Source organism: Vipera ursinii, assembly GCF_947247035.1.
Source record: "Vipera ursinii genome assembly, chromosome: 2".
Taxonomy (NCBI): Eukaryota; Metazoa; Chordata; class Lepidosauria; order Squamata; family Viperidae; genus Vipera; species Vipera ursinii.
Genome location: NC_139513.1, coordinates 118,542,576 through 118,558,948, shown reverse-complemented (window position 1 = coordinate 118,558,948; position 16,373 = coordinate 118,542,576). Strand labels below are relative to the sequence as shown.

General features: G+C 41.0%; 1 protein-coding gene across 2 annotated transcripts in view; it reads right to left on the bottom strand.

Annotated features, from left to right (window-relative positions):
- UBE2O (ubiquitin conjugating enzyme E2 O) overlaps positions 1-16,111 on the bottom strand; it is a 73,929-nt gene extending 57,818 nt beyond the window's left edge. For both annotated transcript variants that reach the window (XM_083354993.1, XM_083354994.1), the window contains exon 1: positions 15,705-16,111. In XM_083354993.1, the coding sequence (XP_083211119.1) occupies positions 15,705-16,094 (390 nt within the window). In that variant the 5' untranslated portion in view covers positions 16,095-16,111. The remainder of the gene's footprint in view (positions 1-15,704) is intronic.
- Positions 16,112-16,373: the final 262 nt, after the last annotated feature.

Below are 16,373 nucleotides of genomic sequence, written 5' to 3'. Positions count from 1 at the left end.
AAAAACAGAAGAGATTTTCTGATGTCAGGCTGCCTTTTCAATCTGACACTGTTTAGATGCATTAATTTACTCCTGCCAGAAATCTCAGCCATGCTAAGTAAGAATTCTGGAAAACACAGGCCAACGTATACCAATGGTATGATGTTCAGATTGGCACCAGCGTACTGAATCTAATACTGGAACAGTTCCTGTAAAATATGGGATGCTTGTCAGCACTGCTGTGTCACAGCTCCTGGGATAAACAGGAACTATGAATTCCTGTAGGAATTATGAAAACACAAATACCCAATATTCAGTCCACTGCTGATTACTGTATTTTAAATATATAGCCAGTTAAAATTCTTTTGTTGTGAGCTGCTGTTTTGGAATTTCAAGCATGACAATGGAAACACAGGTTAGGGTGAAATTTTACCTCCAACACTTAGTAAATACACTTAAAGGGACATGTATTTTTTTTGGGGGGGGGGCCAATAATTAATAAAAAGGGACGCGGTGGCTCAGTGGGTTAGGACACTGAGCTTGTCGATCAGAAGGTCGGCAGTTTGGTGGATCAAATCCCGAGTGCCGCGTAGCAGAGTGAGCGCCTGTTACTCGTCCCAGCTTCTGCCCACCTAGCAGTTCGAAAGCACGTAAAAATGCAAGTAGAAAAATAGGGACCACGACGGTGGGAAGGTAACAGCGTTCCGTGCGCCTTTGGCGTCTAGTCATGCCGGCCACATGACCATGGAGACGTCCTCGGACAAGCGCTGGCTCTTCGGCTTTGAAACGGAGATGAACACCGGCCCCTAGAGTCGGAAACGACTAGCACGCATGTGCGGGGGAACCTTTACCTTTGCCTTTAATAATTAATAAACTATAAACTGCCAGATCCAATGGCAAAGCTGAAAAAAATACACAAAGCAGGTAGTTCTGCTTAGCAATCATTCGTTCAGCAACAGTTAGAAGTTACAATGGAACTGAATGAGAAGAATTATGGCCAGTTCTTGAACTTGATCATGGCAGCACCCCTGCAGTCACAGGATTCCACTTTGGGTGCTTGACAATTGGCACACAATTTCAACAGCCAGTGTCCTACAGATATGTGATTGTCATTTGTGGCCCTTAGTGCCATCTTCCAATAAGCAACATTAATGAGAAACATTACACTTAATGATTGCAACTCAAACTGCTGGAGTAAGTCAGCGCAATGACATGGTTTGTTTTGTTTTTGCTTAACAATAGTATCACTTAGCGTTGGAATTCCTGGTCCATATTATGGTCATTAAATGAGTTTAGTTTTCAAACAAACCATATTTCACTGTCACAGATAATCTCTAAAATTTTAAAAGATGACTAACAAACACCATAACTGTTTGCTGGGTCAGATTGCATCCATATTTTCAGGCTAGAACAGACATGTCAAACTCACAACGTCATGTGATGTCGCGCAATGTATCAGAGCTTTTTCCCCATTGCCGGCAATGGGGTGGGCACGGTTTCGTCATGACAAATCCGGCCTGTGGGCCAGCAGTTTGACACCCCTGGGCTAGGATGCTGATGTGTATCGGTTGGTGGGAAATTCTAGACGTCCGCTCAAGAGGATGCCTGGGCATGATTTTGGGAAGTATGCTGAAGACCAAAGGTGCGAAGATGCAGTATGGATTTCCTTGTCAATGCAGAAGTCTCTCAGAAAAGCTAAACATGATAGAAGGAAAACAGATCAAAGGCTTCACAAAGCAGAGAAAAGGCAGTGTTGGAGTGCCTGAAAGATGCAAACTGCCATTAATCCAGTGTTTCCCACCAACTTTTGGATCTTTAACGTGCATGGACTTCAACTTCTAGAATTGTCCAGTCAGCTCTGATGTATGAATGCCCTTTCTTAACTCTAAAATTAGGAAGACAGTAACGTTAAAAGTAGAATACGTCTAGTCCTCAACTTACAACTGGTTGTTCTGTGATTGAAGTTATGATGGACCCACCCACTCCCAAATGCTACTACATCCGGGCTCCAGAGTTCTGGCAACTGCACACTTCCCCAATGGTCATATGATTGCATTTCGGGTGCTTGGCAATCAGCTCACCTTTACGAATGATTGCTGTATTCTGTGGCTAAGTGACCACAATTCACGCCATTTCCCCTCCCCCCCCCCCCGTTTCCAGCAAAATATGCCCACAGGAAAACATTAATGGCCACCACATTCACCTAATGAACACAGTGTTTGCTTAATGACTGTTATAAAACAAGACATAAAACTGGTTTTGGCCACATGGTGCCTAGACTTGCAACCATCATGACTTAGAAATTCCAGGCTCCATTACAATTGTAAGTCAAGGACCACCTGTAGTGCATAAATTCACATCATAATCTATAAGCATATTTTCTCAAAAATGCTTTGGAGTGAAATCTTGCATGGATACAAATAAATAAGTAAAGCTCACTTTGCAATTTGAAAAGCTAATGACTTAGCTGTATTAACACGGCTCGAGATAAGAGAGGAATTTGGAATAGAATGAAATGCAATTAGATCATATGTCAAATGAGGATAATCAAATGAAAATGCTCAAACCTCTCACTTGGTATGCTCCTTAATAAAAAGAAGAAAAAAAACCTTGTTGTCTCACACCAAATTTCTATTAGATCCCAAGAAAACATAGAGAAGCTGCCCATTATTTTGCACAAATGTGCACATCTAAACAAAATGTAGAATATCCTTAATATAAAAACATCACATTATCTTATCAATTGGTACCATTAAAAAAATCTATGGAAAACACATTATTAATGTCTCAATTCTCCAGCTCCAAAGGACATCAGGAAACAGAGGGAGGAAAAGTCTTATAATCCTCTAAGGATTAAAGAAATGAACAGCAAATTGACTATTTTACATTTCAATTCCACATCTATTGTTCAAGGCTCAGAACACACTACATGGGGAATGGTGTGCGTGTGGAGTTGTTCTATTTTTTTTAAAAAAAAGATGTTTTTAAATTGTGTGGTATATTATTCCATAAATCCTACTTCTGAAAGTTACAGTTCAAATACAGCTAGTTCTCGACTTATAACAGTTCGTTCAGTGACTGTTCGAAGTTACAACAGCACTGAAAAAAGTCTCATGATCATTTTCAGATTTATGACCATCGCAGCATTCATTCCCATGGGCCTGGCCTGATGGGACGGGTTGGGATTTTTATTAATAACTTCAATTTTAAATTTGTATCATTTATGGGCATTGTTTAATCATGTTTTAATAATTTTAATTTTAATTTTTGTATTTAACTTTTATGTATTGCCCTGTTCACCGCCCTGAGTCTCTTGAGAGAAGGGCGGTATATAAATTAAATAAATAAAATAATAAATAAATAAAATAAAAATCTGATGCTTGACAACTGACTCATATTTATGACGGCTGCAGTGTCGTATGATCCCCTTTTGCAAACTTCTGATAAGCCAAGTCAATGGGAAAGCAAGATTCACTTAGCAATTTACTATCTTAACAACTGCGGTGATTCACAACTGTGGAAAGAAAGATCATAAAATGGGGCAAAACTCTTAGCAACTGTCTGACTTAGCAATATAAATTTTGGGCTCAACTGTAGTCATAAGTCAAGGACTACCTGTAATAGATTGAAGATAAAAAATAGAATAGAAAGTATTATATGCTTTATTGCTTTTGAAGTTTTACATTACCACAAGGGCAAAGTTTAGCATACTTAATTAGTTAAGCATGAATTCCAAACATCATGGATGGCTACTGAAGACTATAGTCAATTATATTTGACCCTCTTCTGGATTTTTTAACTGACAGGTTGTAAGTATAGGACAATCTTCGCCCTAAAAGGAAATAGCATTTCTAAAAAGGCACTCTACATTTAATCAGGAGACAAAGCAAAAGGAATTATAAAGCAAAAATAGTGTCTGATAGCATAATAAATACTTATTGACCTATTATCTATTTATATAGGTACCTGTATAGGTACCCTTTCTCAAAGGCTCGGGGATTTTAACCATTAAATAAGAACCGCTTTTGTAAATAGGATTTTTTCACTCAAACTATGGATTTCTTTTCAAGTCTTTCAAAAGAGCCCCTTAGTGTTCTGAGCTACAGCACAAAAGCCTGCTCCACCAGGATGCGCTGGGAGATTTACAGTCTTCTCAGCAGTGCCAGCCTGATCCAGTCCTATGTGAGCTTTCTTTTCGCTTGGCCTTCTCCTTCCTCACCAATCTTGGTCCTTCTCTCTTCAATTTCCAGAGCTATTGTGCCGATGGACTCTCCTCCTCCTCCTACCATCTCTTTTCCCAATGTAACATGAAGCCCACTTGTTGCATGAAGGAGTGATTTGGAGAAGACAACACAAAATGAAAGGATTAATCCTTTTCTTCCCAAGAATTTAGTATTTTAGTATTTTTTCAGCAGGGTTTCTTAGCAAAATTACTTGTGATACTACATAGAAGATCACAAATGATTGTACAGATTTTATGAATGAAAGAAATGTAGCTAGTGAAGAAGTTCAGTTCCCAGTAAAATTAAATATCATGATTTTGTACTGTAGCTGGAAATCAAAAGTGTGAATGCTGATAATGACTCTGCTTAGCCAGAAGGTTCCATAGATGTAGAGGTAGCCATTGTTTACATTCAAAGGCAGTCTATTACGGCTGAATTCATTAAAATCCTCTCAAAAGGTTTTTGTTCTAAATATACCCACGTGCTAGTACTAGAAAATTCAATAAGAAGGAACAGCATCATTAAATTTAAGCTTATATTTGTAAGGCACATTTAATTAATACTCTACTACTCACATTTTTTCTGGATGCAATTTTCACCAATAAACTACTAGCCCTAAATTCAGTTTTACAAATTTATTTCTGCTATTAGTTAAGAAATTGCTACTTTAATTGCTGTTTCATGTTTCTTTGGGCTCAAATGAATGGATAATTATTAATCAAACACAATCTTTATTTAATCTGAATTAATTTAAATTGCTTAACATTATCTTTTTATCACTTTGTAAACTGCCCAGAATTGCTACAAGATAGGTTCCATATAAATTTAATAAACAAACAAGTAAACAAATAGATTAATTTGCATCTATCTTCCAATGCAATATCTTTACTTGATTATTACACTCTTTTGGTAATGTATCTTAAACCGTAGCAAAAATAAAGTCAGCCCATAAAAACGTGTCTGGCTCATTACAGGTAGTTCTTAACTTACAACAGTTCATTTAGTGACAGTTCAAAGTTACAACAGTACTGAAAAAAGTAACTTATGACAGTTTTTCACACTTATGACTACTGTAACATCCTCAGGGTCACATGATCAAAATTCAGAACGCTTGGCAATTGGTTCATATTTATGATGGTTGCTGTGTCCCTGAGTCATGTGATCCCCCTTTGCGACCTTCTGACAAGCAAAGTCAAAAGGAGAAACCAGATTCATTTAACAATTGTATTACTAACTTAACACCTGCAGTGATTCACTTAACAACTTTGCCAAGAAAAGTGGCAAAATGGGGCAAAACGTGCTAGGCAAATTTCTTACTTAACAATGCAAATTTTGGGCCTAATTGTGGTCGTACGTCGAGGACTACCTGTACTGTAGACAAGGGCAACATCTTAACAGTTTTCAAGTTAGTCTTTTCTTTGGAGTTTCCCTTATCAATCTTTTTTTTGAAAGACAGTCTAGGCATCAAATTCAGTACTAAAGGTTTTTTAAAATTAATTTGTACAATTCCCCCTTCCATTATAACAGGGGTGTCAAACTCAATTTCATTGAGGGCCACATCAGCATTGTGGTTGCCCTCGGGGGGGGACGGGACTGGTGGGTGTGGCCTACTGGGTGGGTGTGGCCAGAGTGGGCGTGGCCTACTGGGTGTTGCCCTAGTCCAGGGGTCAGCAACCTGAAAGAGTGAAAGAGCCACTCGGAACCGGTTCCCTCACAAAAGGAAAAACTGGGAGCCGCAAAAAAATGTGTGCGCATGCGCGTACATGCGCAGAACAGGGTTTGGCTGAAGAGTGGAGCCAAGGCGAGATATGCACTTTTTTTTTGGACTACACATAGCAGAGGACTGGGAGCCGCATGTGGCTCCGGAGCCGCGGGTTGCAGACCAGTGCCCTAGTCTTAAAAACAATCTAAAAACCAAAGTATATATGGGCTTATGCACATCCTAAATCTGAGTTTCTTTTAATGCAAAGTTTCAATATTTAAGCCTTTGTTTGATTTATTAAACAAAGTTAAATATCTTCCATTAGACAGAAACTCTTGTTAATTTCTTATTTACAGTTCAGACTCTATTGGCTTTTATTGTTAAATATTGCATACAGAGACAGCTTGAATAATATTCTGAAGTCCTACATTGATCCAAATTAATTTAATATATACTGCTAATCTAACATTTTTACTTCAGTGTTGTATTAAAAAAAATAGAGGAAATCCCCAAAAGCATGAATAATGTACCTTTGTTCTCTACGTATCAAGATGTTAACTTACCAAAGATATACTATTAGTCATCGACTTATAAATACAATTGAATCCAAAATTTCTTTGCTAAGTAAATAGTTGAGAGTTTTGCTCCATTTTACGACCTTTCTTGCCACAGTTACAGACTCCCTCTAATTTAGAATCTGCAGATAGATACCAAAGAAACCAAGGGAGACTTTGGGATAGCAGCAAACATTCAAGAATGTTTATTAACAAATTGTCCCCTAATGTACTCCCACTGCCAGAGGGTCCTTTCTCAATCTGGTGCAGTGAGCACAAGCAGTGAGGATGGTCCCTGAAATTCAAATCACAAGAAAGTCGGTATTGCAGTTCAAATCTCCATTCCCCCACACTTTGGAATGCACTTTGGATGATTAACAAGGAAATTAACGTTTGTATCTATATTCATTGGGGGGGGAAGGGATTACACATAACTAGACAGGCACATAATAGAGGATGCACATGGAAAGGAATGTGATATTGCTGGCTGTTTGCTTAGTGTGCTTGTGGCAGGGAGTGATGAGCTAATCAGAAGGCAAAAACCATTAACTAGGAATTTGTTAAGGTCTGATTAATTTCATGCACCAGCACAATTAACTGTAAGCCATCCTGGTCGAGTGACTGCAAGAACATCTCAAGCTATATTATCCCCACCTCTATGCAATGTCAGAATGGAATATTTATTTTATCCAAAACATTCCACTTTCATCTGTCCAACAACATTATTCCAACAGTTTGCTGAATCATCTACCCAGTCTTTGACCAACTTGGGACTAGCATGCGTCTTCTAAGGAAAAATACTTCCTCACGGTCTCTTCTCATTCATACAGTATTACTCTTGTTCTATGTATTCCCTAGGGCAGTGATGGTGAACCTTTTAGACACTGAGTGTCCAAACTGCAACCCAAAACCCACTTATGTAGAGTTGGGTGCCAGGTGGGCGTGGCCCATTGGGTGGGCGTGGCTGCGGTGGTCATGGCAGACTGGGTGGGCGTGGCCACCTTGATGTTGCTCGTGGGGACGCCTATGGGGACCAAGCAGGGTTGGGGGAGATCCAGGGGGTCTTAAGCGGGTGGGATGGTGGGCAGGACGCTCGTCCAGTGGGGTGAGGCAAGGTGAGGCAGGGGGGCAGGGCAGGGGTACCACTGCCACAAGGCAAGGCGAGGCAGGGGCCGGGGCCAACTGTGTCCCATCAGCAGCCACAGCCTGCCAGGCCCTCAGTTTCGGTGCAATGTGGCTGTATACCGGTTTCTTACCACCACCCGGCTTGTTCTGCAGCCTCATGGCAACTGCATTGGGCAGGAGGCGGCAAATGGCCAGTTTTGGCCATGGGGGGGCATGAAATCGCTCTGCAGCCCTAGATCTGGGCAGCAGAGGCCTTTTCCAGGCCTCCACAGTCAGATCGGACCACTGGCGCGCTGCAAAATTGCCCCGCATCCATGGATGCGAGCTCCAGAGGCTTGGAAAAGGCCTCTGCTGCCCGGATTGGCCATGGGGGTGGTGCAAAATCGCTCTGCAGGCATACCTGGACTTGCGCTGGCAGCTCCCTCTACCAGCCAGCCCAGATCCACCCAGCTCTTGCAGCTGCTCCTTGACTCCTAGTGCAGAGAGAAAGAGAGAGCACAGGCACACGTGGAGAGGTGGAAGGGAGCAGCCTGGCCCCGCCTCTCTCTGGGGCGATGGCACGCATGCCCACAGGGATGCCTCCGCTTGCCATAGGTTCACCACCATGGCCCTATGGTAAACTCATGAACACTGACATCAGACAATGCAAGAGAGGGATGCAAATTATTATTCTGTTTTGGGGTGACTTCTTAAAGCACTGCATGTCTTATTCTTACATGATTTTTGCAAGATGACTACCCCTGAGAAGAAGAATAATTGTGTGCATTTTTCTCCATTTGTAGACTATATCTGCCTGACTGTGTTTGGTTAGAGGGCAAAGCATTAAGCAGTGATTTTTGCAGACTTTATGAACTTGAACAACTCTTTCTCTGAAGACCTCTTCTGAGTGGGGTGTGATTCATGAAAATGCTCTCATGTAAAGCAGATTGTGATGGTGGCAACAGCAAAGGATCTAAGCTTGATACAGTTATTAAATATTAAATGAATATGTGATATAGTTCAGTGATTATATTAATATGTCAATTTTTATTTTTGTTTACTTATGGAATTATAATGCTAAAGCAATCAACGCATCCTATTATTTTTTCATTTTTAATAATCTTTTCTACATTTCTCTTTTTAAAACTTCAATAAAATTAAATATGTATACAGACCCATAGACAGATTGTTCTCATTTAGTGACTGCTTTGTTTAGTGAACTTTCGCAACAGTTATGGAAAAATAACTTTACAATCAATCCTCCCATTTATTGCCTTCACAGGACTATAAAAGAAAGGAAAGCTAAAGTAAATCATAAGGACAGTAGCAATTTCACTTCATGTCCATTTTGTTTAAAGACTGAGTTGCTGGTTGCAACTGTGGTTGTTAAACGAGGACTTGATATACAAAGGTACAAGGACAATATAAAATGTCAAAGTTTCTAGTACAGCACCCATCTTTTTTATAAGGTGAAGAAAGCATAAAACAATGAAGAATCTGAAGCCGAACTCTCCACACCAGTAATTTTGAAGGTAAATAATTTAAATGGAAAAAAAAACAGGTAATGCGTGTAATTCTGATGACAATGCCTCCCCCCCCCCGCCAGTACTTAAGTTGTTTGTATAGATTCACTTAATTCTTAGAATGCCATTAACAGAAACTATTAATTTGGGACAAGACTGCTTAACAAGAAAGGAGCAAGACAGATTACAAGGAGTTTTTACAAACTTGGGTGCTGTCCATTTTTGAAGCCATTCTATAGAAAAGTTAAAAAACAAAATCCTACCATTCTCACCAGTAGGTATTCTCTATCACCCTTAAATATAAAAACAACATTATATACCTGTTTTCTTGCTGCACCAATAGAGAGGATACATTGGAACATTTCTACTTTCAGGCTGCAAAGGCATGTAACTGTCTCAAAAAATAACGCAATAATTTTAATTCCTAACCTAGAGAAAGACGTTGCTGTCTTGAAATAGAAATTATTAAATACCTTCCTTACATACACACATGACCTTTCAATATTGGAGAGCATGATAAAAGAAGCAAATTGATATGGAAATAAATTTCCATTTAAGCATTTGAGACCAAAAACGCTTTAGAAGTTTAAAGGAAAGTATTAGCTCCTTGAATTAAGTTTGGCAGAGAGCTAACATTTTTCCCCTCCACAACCAAATGAAGAAAAGCTTAGAAATAATTCCATTGTGGAAGTAGATAATAGCAATAGACTCAACAGCCTATGTTGAGGGGATCAATTCAAAAATGCTGAAATAGATTGCTTTTTCGCATGGTTTCTATTAACCTCACTCATGGCTTACCCTGCAGATTAATATATCTAAAAGGGATATAGAATTCAGAAGAATGCGAATACAACCCTAACAAAACTTGACTTTCTGAAGATAGCTGAAAATGAACTCTAGGCAATATGCAGAATTTTCATATTGAGAAAGAATGTAAAAGTAATAACTGAAGAAATTTAATTTATTCCAGTTATTGCAGTGTAGTGAAACCCTGATTAACCAGACCTTGTTGCAAAGAACTTTCTGTCCCAACATCATCATTAGTAATGGTATCTTTATGGAAATATTCCAAATTGCTAGAAAACAGTTCTCTTCAGTTTAATGGACTTTCATAAATAATGGACCCCTCTTCCCACAATACAATAAAGTTTCACTGTAACTGTCACCTTTCTTGTTTTCAGACTAAATTGCTGAAAGATTTCAAGTTTCGAACATAACTACTACCCTGCACAGAAAAACATAACTACTACCCTGCACACTAAAGCTTACCTTTATTATTTATTTATCAAATTTAGGTACCGCCCATTTCATTCTCAGAGTGATTCTGGGTGATGTACAATTAAAAGCATAAAAGCGTAAACACCATATAAAATGCAATACATTGGTAAAAGGAGCCAGGTATAAACAAAATTAAAATAAGTTAAAAATTAAGAGGCAAGGACAAGATCTTAAGGTGCAAACTAACCCCAAATTGCATGATACTCACAGAGTCAGCAGAACCATGTCTTCAAACCCCTTTTGAAGAGGCCAGGAGATAGGGGCCCCACCTCTATGCTGGGAGAAGGATCTTCTTGGAGCCCACTTGCCCATCAAAATTCTTTAACTGATGAAGTCAATAATATACCTTCCCTGCCTTATTGGCTGGGGTAGGCTGATGTGAAGGAAATAAAATGGTTCCCCAGGTAACCTGGTTGCACACCATGTAGGGCTTTAAAGGTCATGAACAACACCTTGAATTGAACTCTGAAACAAGTAAAGGCAATACATGCACCATCCTTGAGGCACCCAAGATTGCTTCTGTGGCTGCATTCTGCACTAGCTGAGGCTTCTGGATACTCTTCAAGGATAGCCCTATGCAATAGTCCATAGTCTGCATTGCAATAAACCATAAGGGAGATGACCAGGCCATGAATGGGCAATAGGACAGCCTCTTGATCCAGGAAGGAGCATAACTGGCACATAATTGGATAAAGGCCCTCCTAGCCATGTCTGCCACCTGCTTCTCAAGGAGTCCAGGAGGACCTCCAGATTACACATAGAGTATGTCTTGAGAGGTGCAACCTCATCCAAGTTCAAAGCTGATAAAACCCTGGATACAGAGGAGCCCCCTACCTACCAGCTATTCCATCTTACAATTATTCCTCATCCAGGCCACCACAGCCTTCCAGGCACTACAAAAAAATATCCACAGTATCACTTAATTCACCCTAGACAGATGTCTAGTTGGGTAGTAAAAGGTAAAGGTGAAGGTAAAGGTTCCCCCGCACATGCATGCTAGTCGTTTCCAACTCTAGGGGCCGGTGCTCATCTGTTTCAAAGCCGAAGAGCCAGCGCTTGTCTGAGGACGTCTCTGTGGTCATGTGGCCGGCATGACTAGATGCCAAAGACGCACGGAACGCTGTTACCTTCCCACCGTAGTGCTCCCTATTTTTCTATTTGCATTTTTACGTGCTTTCGAACTGCTAGGTTGGCAGAAGCTGGGACGAGTAACAGGCGCTCACTCTGTTACGTGGCACTCTGGATTTGACCCGCCAAACTGCCGACCTTCTGATCGACAAGCTCAGTGTCCTAACCCACTGAGCCACCACGTCCCTTATGTCAACCATACAACCCATTACATAAAAATCAGGTTAGTTATATATCTTCATGTTGTTCCTATGACTATCTGTTTTACATTTAAAATCTCTGAATAGGAACATAAAGCCTAGGTAGTACATACAAGTTAGTTTGCAGTCTGACAGATCCTGTCCATTTCTTCAAGTCCAACAGCATCAAGCTGTTTCCAGATAATTAGGTAAGTTCATTCCCCAGGCATCTCCACAGGGCTTGTCCCATGCTTGGCATACAAGTTGGATCAGGTCAGAGTGATTTTATCTGCCAGATGCACAGAAAATTTTCCTGTGCAGCCCTGAAGGTAGACCTCCCGAGAGCCTTGCTCAACAGGGGTCAGGTGATCTTACACAGAGGGCCACTGGGCAGTATTCTACAGATGCAATAAGAGCAAAGTTGCTGCTCTTACCCCCATGAGGTAGGCCTTAATAATAGCTTTAGCTCATGTTTGATCAAATTCACCCTCATTTTCTTCTAGACCAGGAGTATTTAACCCAGTCCCGGACATCTAGTAATGGGATGTAATTAAAAATATATAAAAAGGACCTTTGCTCCAACACTGGAAGTTTTTAAGAAGAGACTGGACAGCCATTTGTCCCAAATGGTATACGGTTTCCTGCCTGAGCAGGGGGTTGGAGTAGATGACCTCCAAGGTCCCTTCCAACTTTTTATTATTTTTTTATTATTATTATATTTTTATGTGTCCCAAAGCAATTCCATTTCACTCAATGCGGCCCAGACAAGCCAAAAGTTTGGACACGCTTCATTTAGATGTCACTTGGTCCTTGGATCTTTATTGCTGAGGAGGGCTGATTATGCTTCAAAAAAATAATTCAGAAGAAATGCTTCAGAGCTTGTACCAGTATAGCAATAGGTAAGCTACATTTTTTAGACTTCCATACAAGAAAGAAAAAAATGCTGCTTTAAGAAATCAATCCATGTAACTTTTAAAGAAAGTCTCTTTTCTCAGGTTCACACAGAAGCCTAGGAGAGAAACATTTGCCACTACCTAGGATTGAACTCTCAACCTTCCGAATGGAAAGCGAGGGTCTTCACCACTAGGCCACTATGCTACTCGCAAAGAAAAAACATCTGCTGTGAACTCCATATGACGTCAGGAAGGGCATCTGGCCAGTAAACACTCAGCTCCATCCAGTCACCTCGACTCTACCCCAAATCAAGAGATTATGTGCTCATAAAAAGGTATGCCAATTTAATCAAAATGAGAGAAGTGCTGTTTTCACACGGTATCCAAATACTATCTTTGTAATTCTTTTAAGGTACAAAACAAGAACTACTTCTTCCCTCTTGTTAAGTCCAACTACGGTTTTGCAAATGCTTGCATCTTCCAATGAAACAGAACTGCAGAAAAAAAAACTATTAACTTTTTATACTATTGGAAGTAGCAAGAGAGGATTTATCACAGATCAATCCAATTCCTCAGTATTTTTAAAAAAACAATGGCATGGAATATAAATAATATCATAATTGTTTCAGAAAATGTTTCCTTATATGACACCACCTAATTCCCAGAGGAAAGAAAGAAGAGAATAAGATGTATTGTATAATAACAGTTTGTAAAATTACCTTGCATTACCAGTAATATAAATCTAGAAAGACTTCCTGAGATACAGGTTTCTTATGTTAAGGAGAAGAAACCCAAGAAAAATATTGTATGTTTATAGTGTTCTGAAAGCTTGATTTCAACTTCCTTTTTTAGAAAAAAAAATAAATGAATTCATAATCTGAATCTAAGGAAGATAGTGCCAAGTTTAAAGCTTCTCATCTAGGAAAAAAATAAAGTATTTGTCATATAATTATAACAGTTTGAATGTAATCCTTTGGATAAGAAACATATAATAAAGATTGTTCATTTGAGAATGTTAAATATATCCTTTGGCATGTAGATTGCACTAAGATCTGAATGATGCAACTATCTATCCAACCTCCTACTCCAGCTCTAAATATTCTGTGCCTGCATATTATACATGACATGTTTTATAAAGCAAAATAGTGGTAGGGATCTAACACGGGCAGGCTTTTACAGTCTCTGAATTGAATCCATCAGTTTTTGTCAAATTCAATGATTTTCAAGTTCATCTCCTAATAAATTTTAATAAGACTTCACAAAACAAATTTCCTGGATTATTCTTACAAAGGATTAAAGGAAAGCCCCAAAAGTTTATATATAATTTACAAATACATTGTGCGTATGTTTATACAGCTTTGGGGCCAATAGCCATTCATATTTTGAATCTTTTAGGCACAAAAGTTTGAAAGTTTTTGTTTTGCCAGTGACAGAGTTTTTTACTCTTAGACTTAATGGATGCAACAATTGGAAAAAAAACAACCCATCAATAGCACTTACATATTCTATTTTAAAGTGAATGCATCACTTTCTTTATAGGAAAGCATGCATAAATTCCAGATCAAAAGATTATGCTTGCAACAATGTGTATAGATCTTACCTAGCTCATAATTATGTGACATAGTATCTGCTCACTAGTTTTTAGACCCAGACATTCATATGTTTTCTATTTTAGTGCCTATCCCTTGTCTCCTTTTTTAGTGGAACTCTTACACCAACTTTGTACTAAAACTTTACACTCCTGAAATCTTGAACTTAATGTAAATTATTTAGTTTTCAAACATTGGTAATCGCTTCACCAGAGGAAATTAAAAATAATTCATTTAGGACTACATCACATTGTGCCTTCTATTCTGTGTGTGTATATGTGTATGTCTGTATATAAACACACACATTCACACACCATAGCAGGACAATAATTTTCTTTTTTTTTTCAATGTACACTGGACAATTGGTGTTCCAATCAAGAGTTTTCAATCTCCAATATTTTTCATTTCAAAGATATTTTGTTACAGTCATTTTCTTTATTCCAGAAAGCACAATCTATTATAATTTAGTAAGTAAAAACAATATTAATACAAAATTATTTCTTTACACCACAATTTCAGACAGGATAATACAAAACACCTGTAATATAAAGGATATCTCACAAAAATGTGCCTGAATTCTAATGTATAATAATAAAGCACACACTGAACCAGGTAAGAATTCCAAGCAATGTCTTTACACCTCCAAAAGCTCCATCACCCTTCGTATTTAGAACCATATAGTCATAGAGAGGTTGGATGCAGTTCTGTGAACTAGAAGCAAAATAATACTAAAATATTACTGCAAGACAAGAAAAATACCTTAAGTCAAGAGTGAATATTTCTGATATACTAAGACCCCTACACTACACAGAATTACGAGTGAGACCCAAACTACTGTGGATGCTGAAAAGAACGCATTTCCTCACAAATTATTAAAAATGACTTTGGGAACGATGAGGTAAGGATGAAAGAATCAGGTGCTGCCCAACCGAGGCTGCCCAGTGCTATTTCTCAAAAGGCACTATGCAGCTTTTCCCTTCAACTGATATTGTCTGTAAAGAAAAAAAACGAGAGCAATCGTGGCCAAAGATAGGTGGTGGTCAAATGGAAGCCAGTGTCATCTTGAGACATCATAAAATCCCCACGCGTGACCCAGAGCAATAAAAACCTCTACCAGAACCCGGGAACTTTTCTTTCAGTGTTGGTGCAGAGACCAGGAGAAGTCCTTCGGGCGTTAATGAGGTCTATTTTGCATATAAAAGACACTGCAGACCCAGACAACCCCGTAGTGGTGCAAGGGAGACGGCTCCACATTCTCGTGGCCAGAGACCAGCTTCTTCTGCCTGTGCACACGACGCTCTTCCAACCAGGCCAACTTCTTCTAGGACCCCCCCCAAACGTTGCTACCTTTCGCCCTATTTGCTCCCCAATACCTGCCAGCCCGGGAGTCCCTCCCAGCCTCTCCCTTCCCCACCCTTTTCCCAGCTGCCGCGGCCGCCTTCGCAGCCCCATTGCGGACACCCCACCCACTCAACCCACCCAGGCTCGCGCGCGCGGATGAAATGCAAGCCGAGACTCGAGGGGGGAAAAGCCGCCGCGAAGCTTCCTTTACCTTGGTCTCTTTGACGTGTTGCTTGATGCCCTCCGGGTACCACTGGACTCGCACGTACCCGCGGCGGAGGGGGCTCCCGCGACTCTCCTCGCCCCCGCCCGGGGCCCCGGACTCGGAGCCGCCCGAGCTGCCGGCTCCTCCTCCGCCACCCCCGGGGCCGCCTCCCCCGGGGCCGCCAGGGCCTCGTCCGCCGTCCTCCTCCTCCTCCGAGTCGGAATCCTCCCCGTGCATGACGCGGACTAGGCCGAAGCGCACCGAACCCCGATACCGGCCGGACACCAGGTCGTGAGTGAAGAGCAGCCGCTGAAAGCCGCCGGCGGGGGTTGCGGCGGCCGGCGGCGGCGGCGGCTGAGCTCCTGGCGAGGCGGGAGAAGCAGGCGGCTCCGCCATGGCGCGCGCCCCGGCGATGACTGCGGGAGGGAGGGAGGGAGGGAGGGAGGGAGGAAGAGGCGGCGGAGCTGGAGAAAGAGCGGCGGCGGCCGCCGGGCCCACACAACGCAGTCACCACCCGGCGAGAGGCGGGGCTAACCCCTCTGGCCCCGCCTTCCTGAAATAGCGCCCTGGCCGCTGGTTGGGCGGGGCAATAGGTGGTGCGTGCGGCGGGGGCGGAGCTCCCGGCCAAGCTGAGGCGGCCCGCGGGGCGACCCCGGCTTAGGGCCGGAGAGGGAA